General features: G+C 36.3%; 1 protein-coding gene across 8 annotated transcripts in view; it reads right to left on the bottom strand.

Moving 5' to 3' along the window:
* The window catches only part of LOC117409428 (bridge-like lipid transfer protein family member 1), a 127,418-nt gene that overhangs the window by 81,977 nt on the left and 25,756 nt on the right, over nucleotides 1-19,685 (bottom strand). For all 8 annotated transcript variants that reach the window (XM_059006497.1, XM_059006501.1, XM_059006502.1 and 5 more), the window contains exons 9-21: nucleotides 19,156-19,235; nucleotides 18,921-19,068; nucleotides 16,929-17,085; nucleotides 15,973-16,051; nucleotides 15,118-15,209; nucleotides 11,616-11,733; nucleotides 9,842-9,997; nucleotides 7,767-7,864; nucleotides 7,183-7,361; nucleotides 5,867-5,973; nucleotides 3,634-3,842; nucleotides 2,707-2,937; nucleotides 464-601 (exon numbers count right to left, since the gene is read on the bottom strand). In XM_059006497.1, the coding sequence (XP_058862480.1) occupies nucleotides 464-601; nucleotides 2,707-2,937; nucleotides 3,634-3,842; nucleotides 5,867-5,973; nucleotides 7,183-7,361; nucleotides 7,767-7,864; nucleotides 9,842-9,997; nucleotides 11,616-11,733; nucleotides 15,118-15,209; nucleotides 15,973-16,051; nucleotides 16,929-17,085; nucleotides 18,921-19,068; nucleotides 19,156-19,235 (1,792 nt within the window). The remainder of the gene's footprint in view (nucleotides 1-463; nucleotides 602-2,706; nucleotides 2,938-3,633; nucleotides 3,843-5,866; nucleotides 5,974-7,182; nucleotides 7,362-7,766; nucleotides 7,865-9,841; nucleotides 9,998-11,615; nucleotides 11,734-15,117; nucleotides 15,210-15,972; nucleotides 16,052-16,928; nucleotides 17,086-18,920; nucleotides 19,069-19,155; nucleotides 19,236-19,685) is intronic.

Raw genomic sequence — 19,685 nt, 5'->3', positions numbered from 1 at the left:
GGTAGTGGGAGTTATGCGTTTGTATTAGTATAGTCTTTCTAAGTAAGCGTATTTCAATTCTTATGGCTTCATGGATGGATGAAACAGCAGGGTTTTCTGAAAGTTGCATTACAGTAAAATGAAAATATGTGATTTTTGTTTTCTAAATGAAACCTGGGGGGGGGGGGGGGGGGGGGATGTTTGTAACCAAATAAAAAAAATAAAATAAAAACTTTAGCTCAACATCACTGTAGTTTTAAACTTCCTAAGAAGGTGAGAGTGATGAAGAGCAGTCCAGCAGCTCATTCAGTAAGATGACAGCTTCCAGTAAGCCAAACAGAAAAAGCCTCCAGTGAGACAAACTGTAGGTGTCTGGTAGCATGGTAACCATGTTTGTCTGTTTAAATTTCAATTTGAATCTTTGTCATGAGAGATAGTCCTACCACATAAGACCATCTGTTGTCTTCCACTGTTATCAGCCTACCTGATAGCTGTCGCTCATAAAAATGTGTACTGGGGATAGCACAAGCTGCAGCATCGTTTCTTTGTAACCTTTTTTCATTTCAAAGCACAGTCTCTCCAAGTAAGCTGCAGGGCATTCAGGGCCATCACTGCTGCAGTGCTGCAAAACATCACACAATTTCAACTTTAGCCATTAACAAAATTCTACAATACATGCAGAACTCAGCAGACAAATACATTATTAGACAAACTCGTCTTGGTGTACTCCACCTGGGAAGGCCATTGTCAGGCCTTAGTGCTCATGTCTGAAGTGGCTAAACTAACAGAATTCTTCTAAACATGGGTGGATTCCATACATTTTAGTGATTTACAATACAATTATTGGCTGTTTAAATCAGCAATTGAATGGGCATAGCAAAATTTTCTAAAAAAAAAACATCTAACATCTAGACAGAAAACTGTCAGATTAAAAACATGATTCAACCAATACTGACAGATCATAAGACAGACACAGATAACTGCTAGTAATAGTTTCCAACTATTACTGAAAGCGCAGGGGTGAGACGATTCATCGCGATACTTTAAAACACGATACGCTACACCTTCGTGTATCACGATACAAGCTTGAAAGATGTAAATCATTAAAGAAAAGGTCTTGGCTGTCTGAACGTAAACTCCACTTGATCCTAGACATATCCCATTATGCAATGAGCCAGCCAGACGCTTCTGGAATTTAAATGGGAGTAGAGGAAAGGATGTTTTTTCTGTATTCAATTGCTAGCAAGCAGGGAATACTGACACTGTACTAAAGGCTTCGGAACAGGCGGTTGAAACACTGCCTGGCCAATAGGAGTTGAGACAACTGTGATTCTGGCCAATGGGAGTGTAGAGGAGGCGGAGACAGCCCGTCTTGTTTATTGTGGACAGAGAGGAATCAGGAAGCGAGCCGTGTCTGTAGAAACTCGCTGCTATGACTGTCATTTTACTAAAGTTACTAGTTTTTGTATTCAAATGCTATATATGTATTTGTCTCCTTTGTGAGAGAGCATCTTATTTCATATAAATAGATAGCTATATATTTTTTCTTTTTCATTTTACCAATTTGAATGTATTGCTCTCCTTTAAATGTTTCCTTATTATAATCCGGTGTATATGATTCTTTTTTATATATAAAGTCTGTCATTTGTGAGGGAGGATAGGCTATAAGAATTCTGAAGTGCATCTGACTCGACTATTTTTTTTGTGGAAAGAACGTGCGTTTCCTGTAAAGCTATTTATTATAGATGACAAAACATATCGCATTTTTACATTTCTTAAGAGGTTTATTTTACATTTGTTCACCTTTCAGTGCGCCCTAAAAATGATTTTATTTGGTTGAATGGTCCTTAAACTTTGATTTGGTTGAATATGTTACTTTCTTTAAAAGAAATGTGTTAACCCTGATGAAAATTACTTATTTAATACTAATTGTATCATTAATTTAAATCTAAATTTAAATTATTTCTAACCACATTTAAAAACAGCACAGTACAGAATAGTATACAAAATAAAATTATATACACAACCTTAACTTGAAAAATACAAATACTTAGTGATACAATGTATGGTATAATAATAACAATAATAATAATAATAATAATAATAATAATAATAATAATAATAATAATAATAATAATGAGTTAAAGTTAAGAATGATGCAATCAAAAACACTGATGTACATTTAAAAATGTAATGCTGAAAGTCTTGATATTTAGATTTTTCTAAAGAAACACATGAACAAACTTTGTACTTTAACATTTATCAAACACATTGTTTAGTATTTTTTTCCTCTCTCAGAAATGTGGTAAGGAGATTTGGTTAATTAATTTAAATCTGATATCCCAGAAACTCTAGCTGACATACTGCTTTGTCTTTAAACTCAAACAAGTGCTACACTACTTCGTGGTAAATACAGATCATTGCTTTTCAACTGAATCTGTGTATAGATCTGAAATATTTTCAAGTCCGTCAAGCAGAGATTAGTTTTTCATAAGTATCGTGATACGAATCGCACCGTGGCTTGTGTATCGCACCGTGGCTTGTGTATCGCACCGGGACACTGGCGTAGCGTCCCACCCCTACGATAGCGTCAACAAAACGCTCCATACAGTAATACTTGACATCCTGCAAGACACACATATATTTTGCGGCTGCTGAATATAAGCTAATCATCCAGTGTGAACCAGTTCCTGTCTGACAATCTGATTCCTGTTCCATTTCACTTACCACTGGGAGCCGACCGTGCACCTTGTATAAATTAATGAGTACAGTGATCTCCCAGGGGCGAAGGGTGAGTGGGTGGATTTGCTTTGTTCCGTTTTCATTTTCCTTCTTCTCACAGTCCTCAACCCCCACTGCTGTCCACCCAGAGCTTGAGGAGGTGGAAAGGGACAGCACGGGGCTTGAGACTGCTTCCTCGAAATCTGTATACATGTCATCTTCCCCAAAGTAATTCTCCTGATTTAGCAAATAAAATGGACACAAAAAAATAGGGAAGTAGAAAAACTTAAATGTTTCTTTTGCAGGTAGCTGTCAAAACAGAAGAACCCAGGGACCACATGTCACTTAGTCACCCAACATGAATAGGACTTGCTTTAACGCTTTTATTAACAAACTCCTCTAGGCATGCATGCAATCTCATGTGACTGTTAAATGGGCAAAGGCTGAATAATAATGAGTCTCAATGGTGATTCAAAAAGAAAATGTATAAATAAATAAGAAATTGCTACTACTACGACTACTACTAATAATACTACTACTAATACTTATAATAATAATACCAATACCTTTACTTTTGTTACCAGTGTTAGATTTCATTTTTCTTTTTTGTTTTTGTTGGTAGAATTAGGCATGCATCTCCCAATTTTTACTAAAACTATCCAAGGAAAGCAGGCTGTATAGAAGTGTACCATGACTGTGTACAGTATATCAAAGGCTGAAGAGCAGCTATATACCATTTGTAATCCACTGTAATCTGTGTGCGAGTTTAAATGGGGATCACATTAACTACTCAGTGGACAAGTGATGGCTTACTGAAATGGAATATACATACAGACATCTGTGACCATCGTCCTGGGTAATGTACTGAACTACTGTACATACATACTGTATACAAAACCAACCACAATTCTTCAGACGAACAATCACTCTTACCTTTATAGAAAAAAGTGCTTTCAACATCGGTCCATAAAGTGTCATTTGTGAGTCAGGAGAAAGTTCCAGCTCCACGTGAAGTCTGTCCGGTGGCAGTTCTGATGGATCAAGAGGAAACCTGTTGAACTGGTTAGGAGAGGAGGGGGTTCTGTCTTCTGGTTTCTGTGATGGTCGGAGTACTGAAAGCATGGTTTCCTCCATTTCTGACACTAAAACAAAAACCACATCAAATGAAACAGATATTACTCTCGTGGACAGAGCATAAAGTGCATGTCAATGCAGAATACTAAAAAGAAAAGAGGGCCATCAAACTGTCTGTTTTAATCTGATGATACCGACAATCAAAACGAGAAATCCTTCCGTATGTCAGATTTGAAGACAATAACATGAAAACAAAAGAAAATGTCCACAATATGGCAGTCATATTAGGGCTGATGTCGAGACATTTTTAGGTCTTTATTTAAGTGTGAAGTCTATATCGAAAATGTTTTCTGAACCATTGAAAGTGTCAGGGACACTGCAACTTCGTTATGAACGCCTGTATTTTTGTAAAGTATGTACAACAGCCATCAAGATAATGAACCAAGTGACCACAAATTTTGAAGCTATCAAAGCAGTTGGCTGATAATCTCTGGAAACCAAAAAGTGACATGGCAACCAATGTAGGTCACAGGTCACAAAACTGTAAGGGAACTGATCAATTTTGCCTGAGGAGTTTCCATAACACTGAAAATAGAGACAGCATGACAAACGCATTCATGAACGATCGGCAGCAGCAGCATCATGTTTACAACCACATTGAAAGCTCCCCTTCAGATATGCGGAATCATTGTAAAAGTCTTCCCTACTAAATGTCAGTTTAACATTGCCACAATGATCGGATTACATCAAGCAGACAATATTTTTTTTTATTGCCACTTCCAATACATGACATCCCAGGAGCCCCACTAAGGCTTGTAGAAGCAGTGGCAGTATCTTTGCATATAAGAAGCAGGCTCAGTTTGTCTCAATGATATTCTGATATTCTATTCCAGTAAAACATCGTTCCATAGCTAATGTGACCAAACAATACATTCCATTAGGATACCTTTTACTTTGTGTGCTTCCTGCCTAGGTTGAACAATACCATGACCACAGCATCAGCATCAGTTTGGCTACAAAGCAATAATACTCTCACCACTCTCTGTGTTAAGTGTTTCCTTCAGCAACATGGCTAGGTAACCCATTCCATATCCTCACCACTCTCCGTGTGAAAAAGAGACTCCTTCAGCAACATGGCTAGGTAACCCATTCCATATCCTCACCACACTCCACTGTCTGAAGCGTCTCCTTCCCTCTGTCCTAAGTCTATCCACTTAATTACCAACTGTGTCCTCTGGTCTTGGTTTCTGTACTGCGCTGAAAGTATTGTTACATATAGTTACATTCTTTCAGCCTGTCTTCGTAGCTCATTTCTTGAAGCCCTGTGATTAGTCTGGTTGCTCTCCACTGGATTCTCTCCTTGGCCACAATGTCTCTTTGGTTCTGTGGTGACCGGAATTGAACACAGTACTCTAACTGCGGTCTCACCTGTGCATTATATAACCTCTTCATAACCTCCTTGGATTTGTACTCTACATTTTTGGCTATATACCACTGTGTGTGGTTGCTGACAGTGATGAGTCTATTATAACATCAAGGTCTTTCTCTTGGGCTGAATAACGTTCTATCAGAACTTGATAAGCGGTTCTAATGGTTAAAGTATGACATACACACTGTACAAGCAGCTCCATTATAAGCCATTCACCAGGGAGATGCTGAGGGCAGAGCATACTGAGGATAAACTCTGTGGAACCTCATGGACATGCATTATGGGCAGCAGTGTGGAGTAGTGGTTAGGGCTCTGGACTCTTGACCGGAGGGTCGTGGGTTCAATCCCAGGTTGGGGACACTGCTGCTGTACCCTTGAGCAAGGTACTTTACCTAGATTGCTCCAGTAAAAACCCCAGTGTATAAATGGGTAATTGTATGTCAAAATAATGTGTAAAAAATAATGCAATTGTATGTAAAAAATAATGTGATATCTTGTAACAATTATAAGTCGCCCTGGATAAGGGCATCTGCTAAAAAATTAATAATAATAATAATAATAGTAATAATAATAATAATAATAATAGTAATAATAATAATAATAATAATAATAATAATAATAATAATAAAAAAAACAAACTGGTAATCAAACTGGTATCCTTACAGGATTGCTTCAATTGTTCATCTGCCTTTTGAGGATAGATTGGATGCCAAGTGTAGTCAATCGTGAGCATCAGGCTTGGTACAGTCCAGCAATCAACCCAGCCAGCTCTAAACATAATTAAATACATGAAAAAACAATTAGCTTTTTAAATTTAGTTAACTGTTTTGCACAATCAGTACACAAGAACATTGTTAATATGTGTGGCAAAGGCCAGGAGAAAAAACTTACAGTACGGTACTTTCAAAGAATCACAGCATTTATTATCACATTGTTATGCTTCCTTGATCTCCAAAACGTGAGACCTACATAGCGAAGGGTGTTGCTGTACAACCAAGGTCTATGTAGCTATTTCAACAGGAGGAAACACTTGCACACAGTCATCAGTCCTTTAGTCTGAAATTGTGTGGACAAAACCTGATACTTCTACTCTCTTTGAACTGCATGGCAGCTTGCAGCACACAATGCCATCGTTATTTTTAACATTGTTATATCCAAACCCAGGGGTTGTAATGAAATGGATCAGAATCACCTACACTAGATTCGATTTTTGTAAATCAGTTCAGCTGCATAGCTTCATAAGCTACTTCCATTTTTAATGGGAAATGTAATGTAGTCATCTATATAAAAACTGAGGTTATTGCAAGTATTCGAAACAGCATTTATAACTGGATCCTGTGTTTTTGAATTTCTAATATATGTAGCACATGTTTTTTGTAGCAGTGAAAAAGATGATACTGAAATTAAAACTGGAAATGGAATACATTGTTTATTTTCACTGGTACAGCCTTGAAATGCCAGATAAGCACTTTGCATATAAACACAGTTCTGAGAAAGGTTATTAACATATACATTATTAATATATATTATTTAGCAAATCAAATATTAGTTAGCTAAGGCATAAGGTATACATAAGATATATAAGGCATAAGGTTATATTCAGCTATTGTCAAAAATTTGGGATCACCTAGAATTTTAGGATTGACACAATTAAAATAAATAAATAAATGAAAACAATTTATATATTTTATTTAACATCATGTTATCAAAGAAACTACAAAATGATATTGGAAAAGGTCTACCGGAAGCCATAATAGTAGTAGAGTATTTCATGTTAGATTTTGAAATGTCACATTTTTCAATTTCTGTCAGTTTCTCATTAAGTAAATGGAAAACTACAAAGCGGTATGTGATTCAATATGTTAACGTAAATGTATTCAGCAGGTTTCATTCGTCAATTTTATGGTGATGATGCAAACCCTTTGGCCACAGCTGTATATTTCTAAGGCGTGAATACATTAATAGCGTGCATGACTTACTCTGAATGGGTAATATTCCTCCACCTTGGCTTTCCTTGTTTAGGACCAGCTTGAGACTCTGTTGTAATGCAGCCCTCTGGAGGGATTTTGTTAGGCTGATAATTCTTCACCAAAGTAAGAAAGGAGTATCTACTGGGATGGCAATCTGGCAGCGATAACTGGAGATCTGTATCCTCAGCCTGTCAAGAAGAGAACAATCCCATAGAAAAATACTGTACATATGTACCTGGGGTTTGAATTGTTCTTAAAACTACTCTTAAACAGCTCCATAAATGATTTTTATAATAAAGCACCAACATGAATTTGTATTCAACAATAGAAACTTTTTTATGAAGATGAATATACATCAGTTACAGCATATAAAATGTTACCCTATACAGGTTTATTACGCTCCCTTTGGGGACAAAAAGGAATGTTACACTGGCATATAACAAAGACTTCTGTATAATGATCAATTAAGATGCCTATCGTATATTGCCATCTACTTCACCCCTTGAAATATGTAATAAAATGTGGAAACATCTGAGTCAGTCAATCACAGGTACCGTGTACACAAACGTACTGTTAAAAAGCACTGCCCTTACCCTTAAAGAAAACGTGGTATTGCATGTAACTGGAACAAACTCATTAAAAGACAGAGTGAAGTCAATATTGAGCGTTTCCCCACAGGCAGCCAGATAAACTGCAAACAAGCAAGAAATAATTGTCCATTAAAGAGAAGCGAAGCAGTAGCTTTGTCATTTTCAATGATTATTTTGCTAACAGAACTGTGAATGAATGAACTGGGTATGTGGCAGGATCAGAATTTCTAATAAAAAGACTCTGATGTGTGCTGTCAAATAAAAGTAAGTGATTACTGATTAAATTACAGATAAAGTGGCATCTGGAACTTTAAGGGGATTTGAGATGTTTAAAGTTGAAACTCTTGGGAAATTTAGCACCCCTTGCCTTTGGATTTTATATAGAATACAGAATTGCCGAAATTATAACAAAACCTTTTTTTCAAATACTAAAATGCACTATATGGCAGCAAAAACCAACATATACAACACTACAAAAGCATTTAATTAAAAGACCAGGTTGTGTGTGATTTTAAACCAACGTCTACAACACTACAAAAGCATTTAATTAAAAGACAAGGATGTCTGTGATTTTAAACCAACATCTACAACACTACAAAAAGCATTTAATTGAGATAAGGTTGTGTGAGATTTTAAACCAACGTATACAACACTACAAAAAGCATTTAATTTAGATAAGGTTGTGTGAGATTCCTTGTTTTATTATATGTGCACACAATACGCGCACATGTTTGAGCCCATAATATTCTTTTAACACAGAATGCTTGTGTAATAAAATCAACTCTTTTTTTTTTATAACTTCTAGACTTAAGGAACTGTGATGTTATTTGATATAAAGTACATTTGATACATCAATCACAGCACAGCACACTTCCATCAAGATGTATTAACAAGTTTGAAGGAAAAGCACTCTGCAAACCACTGAGCTAGTTAAACTACTTTTAAAAGCAGTTCAAATGAAAGTGACCCCTTAGGCAAGTCCTTGACCTCTTTATATTCCCACCTGCAGCTTTAATTGCTTCAGTTCTCGTTAATATAATTCTAGAGTACAGGCATTTTGGTTAAGCCCTTACAGAAGAACAATCTCTGGTGATTACATTCTTTTAATGCAACTTTTTTTCTCATTCAAAATTAAAAAGGTATAATTTCATCACTTTTCATTTGAAACCCACAGTACAAGATGCTGTTATCTTAGTTATTAAATTAAAAACATGCAGGGAAAATGATAGTTTTATTTTGTGCATTAATAGAAGTAGATCTGAAATGAACCCCCTGGGCTCTCAGTCTCTTACTTTCCTGGAGTACCAGGTCAAGAGAAATGCTCTTCAGCAGTACATATTTCTATCCAGTCCCCCAATGCATAGTGTATTCTTCCAACAGAACAGTCAACAAGATTAAAGCGGTGTTAGATTTGAAGTACAATTCATTCAACAAGCTAAGTCCCAAAATGTCAATGGGGATCACTGACATAGCAAGGACAGGGACACTTGCCAATATGGGTAGATGCAGTTCCACAAAGCCATGTCTACTTGAAGATATAAAAAGTACTAAAGTAGGGGAAAACGTGCACTAGGACTTCCCAAGAAAATATATTTGTATTCAACTCAAGTGTCTGGAAATGTGACAATTTATGAAATGTTAGACATAAAAATGTTGATTATTTTCAGAAGACACAAACACATTATTTTACACAATGCAATTCCACAAGTTCTTGAAATAGTGTCTTACACCCTCATCTTAAACACTGTCCATGTAAATCCCTTCCAGCTCAGTTCAATTGTGTTCCTCCTGCCACCTGTGTTATTTATGTCAAACTAAGACTTAGATTTTTTACTTAAGTTTCATTGTGTCATGAGAGATAAATAAATGTATGTCTCTACATACAATAAAATGTTTAGGAGTACTGTATTACAAGTAATTTGATAGCCTTTAAAAGACTGTTCTGCCAAAAGAAATACTGCAACTCTATGCAGTGATTTGCATTTCATAGCTGATCGTAAACTAAATCATATATAAAATTGTAACAAAAAGGTCAAAAATGACATCACACTAGTCAATGTTTTACAGTAGTTGCTTACCATTTTCTTGCTGTTTTGTGGAGCAATCTATCCAGTTGTGCTGATTTGCTGCCCAGATCATCTCAAACTGGTGAAACATGACTTTGAACTTCCAGGAATATGGGACAAAGGAGTAGATATCTGGTGCACTGTCACTCGCCCAGTCCTGTATCAAATCTTCAACAACAAAAAGGATACATTTAAAAAGGTACATATAGATGCATATACACGCTGCAGTGTACACGCATGTATGTGTGTTGAAGTGGATTCCTCTCTTAAAATGCCTTTGACCTTTCACTTGGGTGTATAAAATTCAATGAGCTTCACTGTGCACTTTGGAAACATTTTTATTATTAGCACTGCTGGAGTTAGAAATATAGTATCTGGGACAAATATTATTTTGTACTGTATCAAATCAGACATCCCCAGAAAACAGTACAAGTCCCAATTAGTTTGAAAGGGAGGTTACTCAGTACACCCACTGACTTCTAATAGGATTTGAAGGTCGGTATTGGGCACTTGATTTGGTTGGCACATGAACAGCCTTTTGTGGCTCTGTATACAGAAACGTAACCCATCTGTGGCTTTCTAATTAAAGATGTGGCATTGTTAACCCATCTTAAGAATAAAGCCCAACAAATCCACTAATGTTCTCCGTAGGTTTACTAAATTAAGGAAAACTATAGCATGTAAAGGATGAGACCATGTACTTTTCTAACCTCTTCAAAAATCACTGTTTACATTATAAGAAGCAGGCAGTAGAAAAGACTGAATTCCCTTTTAAAGCAGTTTTCATAGGCCACGACCTAGAAATGTGTCCACAAAATGGCAGCAATGATTTCTTAGGGAAATAAAGCTATACATCACACACTGCCACAAGCCATTGGAAAGTGATTTGGATACACATACAATGCACTTCTTTATTGCGTTTCAGTTTACTGGTTAAGGCCGTCCTTTTTTTTTTTTTTTGACCGAGACTAAACATTAACAACAGGTTAACAAACAGGTAGGTTTCCACTGAAGAAAGTTCTGAGAATTTATGGAAATCCTTATGAATGCATTATTTTGTTGCCATCTCAAACATAACTGAAATTTTTGGTGTTCTAACAAACAGAACTCAAATTACTGCTACGGTCACCAAAACAATTAGCCCCATGGCACTCTTTTGCACCTGTCCCTGTACTTGACTATACAAAGATAGTCAAAGATTGATGGATTGATTGAAAAACACTTAATTCAGCAGCTTAATTTAATGTCACCATAGTACCTGTCTTGTCTTCTGCTGATCTCCTCTGGGATCAAGTAGGGAGGAGAGGAATGTAAAACAGAGTGTGGACCATTTCTGGCAGGATCCCCAGAAAATAATGTTAGGGGATGGTCTGGAGTAATTTATGCATCGTACTTGCCAGATAGTGATTGAGGCCAAAAAAGGGTTTTGACCATGAAAACAACATTCAGCAAAATGTTTCAGTCAAATTCAGACTGCTATACCAATAATAAAGAGAGAATATATGATACATAGTTTTTCAAACAGTCATAAAATGCAATGAAAAGATGTTACCTAATTCATCAGATAAGCATGGATGGTAGCTAGAAGCCCAGGAAGGAACTTAAACCCATGTTACATATTAAAACAAACTATTCCAAGATGGTTATTTATTACTGATCCTACAGTATGTGGTCATACAGAACTAAAATAGTAGATTCATTTTCTGTAAATATCAGTTTAAAAAACATACACCAAGAAGGGATCTGAAAAAGCTCATTTTGAGATCAAAGTGTTTTGGCAAATTACCTGTGAAAAAGTTTTTCTGAGCATAGATGAAATGGTAAGTTGCCTTGTAGACTTCAATTTCACACTGCCATGCCTGTGGCATGTTCCAGATCCTTGGATAGCTGGCATTGACATGAAACTGCAAATGGAAAATGAAAACTGCACTGGTTAGCGCAGGCCTCATACATGGGTCCAATGACGCAGATAATAGAGTATGACCAAGCACTTAGACTATTCATTAAAACCACCAACCCGCTGTGCTAAACAGAAGGGTTGTCTGGCTTCCTTGGGCTTTAATATCCCTCTCAGTGGTTCAAGTGCAGTTGCCATCTATCAACTCGACAATATTGCAGCATCTGGTGTTCATTAGACACTTGTGGTTTAAGTTTTGCCATATGTGTTTTTTTTGCAGAATATACAATCTGTCCTTTAAGTTTTAGTTAAAACCTTTGTTGACAAGTTCCAGAAAGAGCACGAGCATCCTGTATTTTTAATTCTTTCTAAGCAAGCCACATGTATTCAGTTTTTAAAAACATGTTGTACTTTGTAATAAAAAATTTAACCATAATCATGAATTCTGGTATCAGTGGTCATTACTAAGGCTGTAGTACTTCACAGTTGTCACATTTTTCATGATTTCCGTGAAATTTACCCATTGCCGTGTAATATGTAGTTCCCTGTGAAAATTCCTATTTCTGACAGAATACAGTCAGCGCCGCCTAATCCGGATCCTGAGAAATCGGGATTGCTGCTTAAATGGGATACAACTCCGGGTGACAGTTCTTTCCAATGCTATTTATGTTGTTTAATTGGGATGTCACTTTGTTTAATTGGGATACAGTATTTTCAAATGATGAACGGAGATCGCTTTTCAGAGCAAGACAAGCCACCTAGCACAGTGCAGGGAGTATGTGATTACGCTGTGACTTGCATAAACCACGTTGAACTTTGAGAAGGAGCCACCTGTGGGTTCTCAGGCTGATATTGCAAAGAAAGTTGGCGTGTCAACATTGCAGGTGCAATTAATTTTGTTTAGGGATAAAAAAAAAAAACATGGTCTCGTATTTTAAATGATGTATTTAACATTTAATCATAATGTGATGTTATTTCACTCTTTTTCTTTTAATTAAGAATAAGGTCGTCTCAACTGCCTCTCGTTTGATTGGGACAGCCGCTTAGTCAGGATATTTTTTCTTCTCCTGAGGCGTGCCGATAAAGCAGCGCTGACTGTAATATAAATATACATATTTTTTATCACTTAAAAATAAATACCGCAAACGTTTGCCTTATAGGTGCACTGCTTTAGTTTGCTTCCAGTAAATGACTGAACACACACTGCATACAGCTGCACGATTTGCAATGAAAAAGACACCAGCTGCTACAAAAATCAGATACACATCTTCTAAAGATCACTCTGTCCAGAACAAGCAGTGGACATTTTAAGTGTCTGTTGTTATTTTTATAGGTATTTATGTTTTTGTTTTGTTTGATAATTCACTGATATTGAAAATAGAATGTCTTTAAAAAGGTGGACATAAGAAACTAAATATTCTACAATTTATCATTTACTGTTTTCAGGTGAGCATGTAAATATTTAGGAATATTTGTTGTATAATAATTAGGGAAAATGATATATTTTGAATGTCACAACACAATTTTTGTGTGCTTTAATAAATATTTATGTTTAAATCGTGAAATATCTTGAAATACCAATATTAAGAATGTGAAATAAGCAATGGTTTACAGTGAAAAAATACAGCCCTTGGCATTACCCATCACACTGTCACAGCTTTTGCACTGTGTGTTGCAAAAAAGCACGACCTACCCCCATTTAATGGAAACCAAACAAGATTAAACTTAACTATCTTTATAATCAAATTTACTTCTACTTTGATAAAGGCAAATCACAGGACAGGTCTATTTGTATTGATTAAGACAAAACTGCATTTTGATTTCATAGATTTACTTCAAAACATAATAAGATCCAAGTTTGTACCAAAGTCTCGTAGCCTTATACATGTTTTTCCATATCGGATCATCTGTTCTACTCCTAACATGAGAATATTGAAAACAGAGGATTGGCTAGGTATTCCTGTAGGTCAGAAGTTTCCCACAATGCTTGTGTGTCACTTAATCTGAGTGACAATGACATCCATGACTTGCTTTTTATTTTAAGGAACATAATTAAAAAATATATAATAACAATAATAATAATACTAATACATGGAGATTTCTGTTTGAATATAATCTCTTTTAAAATCAAAACCAAATAAGTTATCCGTTTCAGGAGAAAGTAGAAAACTAATTTTGACAGCCACAGATTGAAAAGAAAAGCCTATGAAAGGAAATGGACACTCTCAACATAGACAATGAGGTGTCAGTACTAAGTCAAGAACTACATTTACAGTACAGTTTAATGAAAGCTGGATAAGTGGTTCTCAAGATCATATTTAAAATGAAGTGTGATTAACATAGCGTCGTGTACAGTGCATTATAAAGAATGGGATGGTTTTGAATTTGTTGCAACAAGTGTTATGTACAGTTCAGTTTTCAAGGGACAATGAACAGTAACTATGAATGGAAAGGCATCGAACCTTGTCTCTGAAGTGCCACCTGCACATGCTGTTTCTGCCCTGAAGAGGATTTCATTTTCCATTTCATTAACTCTCACTGGTACATTATTTATTTGTGGGAAATAAAGAAACACTCCCCCCTGCCCCCCACCCCCATGTGACACATTGTGAATGTTTCTTCAGAATATACCACACATGCACAAACACAGACTTTTCTCTTTTTTTTTTTTTTTTAAATGGTCAGTTTTATGAGGCGGGTCTGAAAATCAAGCCTATTCTTCAGCACAATTATTATAGATGTATAGATAGTTTTCATAAAGATGTATTTGTGACTATAACAGATATGGCTGCTGTTTAAAAAAAAAAAAAGTCAATAGGATTGAGAAAAAAAAATTATGAACATCATTTTGATCTTTTATTTAACATCATGTAATCAAAGAAACTACAAAATGATCTTCTAAAAGTCTACCAGAAGCCACAATAGTAGTCCAGCAATATTACGTTAGATTTTGAAATGTCACATTTTTTAATTTGTGAGTTTTTCATTAAGTATATGTAGTTCAATATGTAGCTGGTTTCATTCGACTTTATGAAAAATTAGATAATTCTATAGGGTGTTGCAAAACCTTTGGCCATAGCTGTACACAAGTGATCTCCACACAGGGTTCTGTGGCTCACAAACAAATGGGACCCTCCTTTCTTGACATATTTAAAAGTTACAAAAATACAGGGAGACTCAAATATATATTACAGTTATTACCCTTAAAATCGGGAGGTAAAAGTTAAGGTCACCTGCAAACATCCACTCTGTATTTCAAACAGTGTCTGTATAGGAAATGAAAGTGCACTGACGCTTAAAACAAACAGGGCAGCACATTTACTTAAAGTAAAGGATTTGTAAAGATCTGGATTGGAAAAAAAAAAGACTTCCCCATTTCCTACATACTTACAGCTAGCATTTCTGCCTCCAAAAGAGTCCGATACTGCATACTGCTGGTTGTATCCACATGCAAAAGCTGACCTTTAATTGTGGGCGAGTAGCCTTGAGAAAAAGAGAAGAGCCATGAGCTGTAAACTTAATGGCAGCCAAAAGGTAAAGTGAATCTACACTGCTGGATTATGTGTTGAGAATACAAGCAGCAAACAAACAATCCTCAAAACAAGAAAAAAAAAAAAAAAAAGGCTTTTCCTCTTAAGATAACTCTTTTCACGGTTATATGATTTTTTTTTTTTGTAATAAATTACAATTTACAGATTTGTCAAACTTCCATTTTATCCTGTGGAAAGGTGTCATCCAGTGCATAGAACACTACAGCACAATTTTAATGTTAATACATTTAATTAAAAAAAAAGAAGCATGAGCATCACCTTAAGTTAATATAGTGTGTGTAGGGGGTCTTATTGTTGAAGAGATATTATATTTGCACAGATGAAGCAGCCAGAACCACTCTGTTTCCCAGTTCTCTTTCTAAAACTGTACCAGGTTATATCTCTTAAGCAATAATAGACACACAGTGTTGACCAGGCTTTGTCAAGAAAGACAAATTCACACACGCAGTTCTATAAAATCACACAATTAACTCCATAAAAAGGGTTACGGGTTGTATAATGGCAGTTTGAAAACGTCATCTCTCAAGTCACAACACACACACTGCACCTGTAAGGTAAGCCAGCTCCAGCTCCTAATCGTAAAGCTCCCCTCACATGTGGTGCCTTTACTAGGTGAACCACGGGGGACCTGCCCTACACATATTAGGAGTAATGTGAACAACTTCCATTACATTGTAAATAGTATGATGTCTTACCAGTTTCTCCCACAGTCATAGGGATATTAACTTCTAAATATGACCCAGCCCCAACATTTACATGTACAGCATTGGTCTCCTGAAAGCATAAAAATAATTAATTAATCCAATGGGGTCTGAGATATGACACAAGGACAATACTGACAAATTGAATCACAAAATACAGTTATGAAACACCTCACAGGGGTGCTTAAATACCCATAGTGTCCCTCATGTCATTATTTTTGCTCCTATTGCACGCAATATTTGGTCTGTACTCTTGTCCGTTAAATCTATTGCTGTATAACACGGGGCTGGCATCGAGTTATTGGGGTAGATCCACTGCTGTGGCTTTTTCAAGACTTAAAAGCCCTGACTGTTGGTAGTGCCACAGAACAAGCTGCAGTGAACACAATGATGCAAATAAAAAAAAAAGTGTGTTAACAATGTGCATACATGCTTAATGAATGATCCAAGGTCTCAAAAATACAACTTTACAGATGCTTGCACGCCCTGCATCAGTGTTCCCCATGGCTTTCTCTGTACTAGCAGCAAAAAAAGCATTCCACGTCAGCTAGATAAACCAGGGCAAGCTACTTTATTCCATCCCTGTATAAAGAGTTTGGTGGGCTCTATTTAGCCAGTTTGCATTAGACCCAGAAAAAGAAAACACAAAAAGAAAATCAGCTTTTTCATAATTCACTGTATAGTGGGGGTATTGGGGAAATAATGCTCTTGTGGTACCTGCCACTGTGACTTTATTTTCATGAGCGCTAAATTCACAAAATAAAAACAAAGATTGATGGCTTTTTCTTGGCACAGCATTTTCCTTATTAATCCTCGCTCCGCTCAGAATCACCAGGTGGAGGCATTTTCACGAACATATTGGCTTCTTAACAATCTGCCATCTGTCCTTGGCTAATGACGTACAAACAAAGAGTAAATAAATGAATAAATAAAACAAACCAACACAGTACCCGGTTTTTGGTGAAGAGCAGATCGATTGTGGCGTCTGCAATAATGTTCATGCGCAGCTCAAAAGCTAGGATCTGTCTGGGTTTTCCTGGTTTTGCAATCTCTGTGACTTTCATGGGCTGGAAGTCAGCTGGGAAGAAGAATTTCCATAAGCAATCCCTGCAACACAGGAAAACAGCCTTTTATAAGGCTACTTTTTCAACAGTGTAAATCAATTGGCTTGAGCATTCAAGCAGTGACATTTTGGAAGATTTTACGACTGCTGGTCACTTTTTTGAGTCTGTGAAAAGGCTCCCATGTATTTGCATTGGACATCTGACTAGCATCTTATAGACAACCAAAGAAAAGGTAGCTTATAAAAACATTTGAGCCAATCCAGAAGGAACATAAACATTTATTTACATAACATCACACCCTATCCTTTTACAATGCATTAGTAAGACCTCATCTAGAATATTGTGTTCAGTTCTGGGTACCTCGTTACGAAAAGGATATTGCTGCTCTAGAAAGAGTGCAAAGAAGAGCGACCAGAATTATCCCGGGTTTAAAAGGCATGTCGTATGCAGACAGGCTAAAAGAATTGAATCTATTCAGTCTTGAACAAAGAAGACTACGCAGCGATCTGACTCAGACATTCAAAAGGTAAAAGGTATAGACAGTGTCGACCTAGGGGACTTCTTTGACCTGAAAAAAAAACCAAGGACCAGGGGTCACAAATGGAGATTAGATAAAGGGGCATTCAGAACAGAAAATAGGAGGCACTTTTTTACACAGAGAATTGTGAGGGTCTGGAACCAACTCCCCAGTAATGTTGTTGAAGCTGACATCCTGGGATCTTTCAAGAAGCTGCTTGATGAGATTCTGGGATCAATAAGCTACAAACAACCAAACGAGCAAGATGGGCTGAATGGCCTCCTCTCGTTTGTAAACTTTCTTATGTTCTTATGTACCCTTATCTTTAAATCAGTATTTATTATATTATAAAATATTGTTTGTATGTTAATTGTACCACTCAAAGTTTGCCAAATAAAATACTTTCAAAATCAATTATAAAAATATGAATATGTTAAAATGAACTATAGAAAAAGAATGAGATTAGATTAACAAACAAAACCACAAAACAAAACAAAAATCAGTAATACGAAATAAGACAGCCCTCCAAAAACGTGGCTGATATGCTGAGGTAAATGTAAAGCTGGACCACTAACTGTTAAATTCTGACCTCCAGTTCACATTGAAACCAATGCATGTGATTGAACCCTAGCCCAATCCTATGAAAACAGTGTTTTATCCAACATGCAATAGAACTAAACCTCCTTTTTCTGCTATATTGTAGAAAACCTCTATTAGCAGGTTTAAAAGGAAAAGGCACGAGGGAGATGTCGCTAAAGACAGAGAATCACAAAAATGAAAAAGCCTTCAAATTGACGTGGTTAAAAAATAAAACTAAAAATTGAACTAGTCTCTCAAGTCTCAGCTTATGATGCGATACCTCCAGATACAGTGTCCCACAAGAAACACCTAGACAGCTCGAACCAAAAAATAAACTTGATTAACATTCTGTATGCAGAGGACATTGTACTGTACCTTGTGCTCACAATGAAGCTAAACTGTGTTTGTGTGACAGAGCAGGTGTGTGGGTGTGCATGTGTGTGTGACACTTTGTTGATTTGTGTATAAAGTGTGCCAAGGCGTTCCGTGTCTGGGTTTGCTATTTCTTTGACCGCCAGCCACTACGCCACGGTTTGATTCCCCACACATAGATTTTTGTTCCATGTCCACGTCCCATATGTAAAATTGTATAGAACTCCACTGAAAAGAATGCACCCACTTTCAATCATCTATATTTCTATAAGAGAATTGTGTTGCACATTTTAAAAAAAATAAATAAATAAATAAATAAATAAATAAATAAGTAAATAAAGTAAATAAATAAATACATGTACCTAAAGCATTAAGTAACAAAGGGGTTTTAAAAGGAGGTGGTTTAGTACCTCTGCCTGTCAGCCCAGGGCCCATAGTTGAAATCTGTTCCTTTGCCACAAACTATGTCCAGCCCCCAGCAAGGAGGCAAATCCTGAAGTTTAGTGTCTTCATTAGAAGCTTCTGTCTCCCCGTTTTCCATGTCTTCTGGAACAAGCCCTATAAAACAAACATGCAATTTCAATGACATTGTTGAATACATGAAAAGGCACAACAATATACTTTAGGTAATGCAATGCTTTATACCTGGCTCATCCATGTAATAGTAGATGTCAACATCATTAGACTGCATTACCACAAAGCCTTCCCCCATCAGCCTTGGAGGCCTAAGAAAACACGTTCAAAGAAATAATCCATGGTTACAGGCAGGGGTCAGTTAGCATCTCAACAAAATACAGTGATCGTGTAATTGTATTATTACTTGTACTGTGATACTTGAAATGTATTTGCTTACGATTGTAAGTCGCCCTGGATAAGGGCGTCTGCTAAGAAATAAATAACAATAATAATAATAATAATAATAATAATAATAATAATAATAATAATAATAATAATTTTGAGAATCCCTAAAGATATTACCAGTTTTGCTCTTGTCAGAATACCCCGGTGCCACACATTTATGTTGGTCATAATTAGACAGTGGGGCTATGAAAAAAGTGCCATTATTTCTTACGAGATACAGCAGGTTTGAAAGAAAATCAAGCAAAATTTGGTGTTGACTGTCACCATCGCAAAAACACATTCTCAGGGATAAAATTAAGAAGAAATGTCATTCT

The sequence above is a fragment of the Acipenser ruthenus genome, chromosome 2 (genome assembly GCF_902713425.1).
Source record: "Acipenser ruthenus chromosome 2, fAciRut3.2 maternal haplotype, whole genome shotgun sequence".
Classification (NCBI taxonomy): domain Eukaryota; kingdom Metazoa; phylum Chordata; class Actinopteri; order Acipenseriformes; family Acipenseridae; genus Acipenser; species Acipenser ruthenus.
Note: the sequence above shows the minus strand (reverse complement) of the source record. Positions and strands in the feature narration are given on the sequence as shown.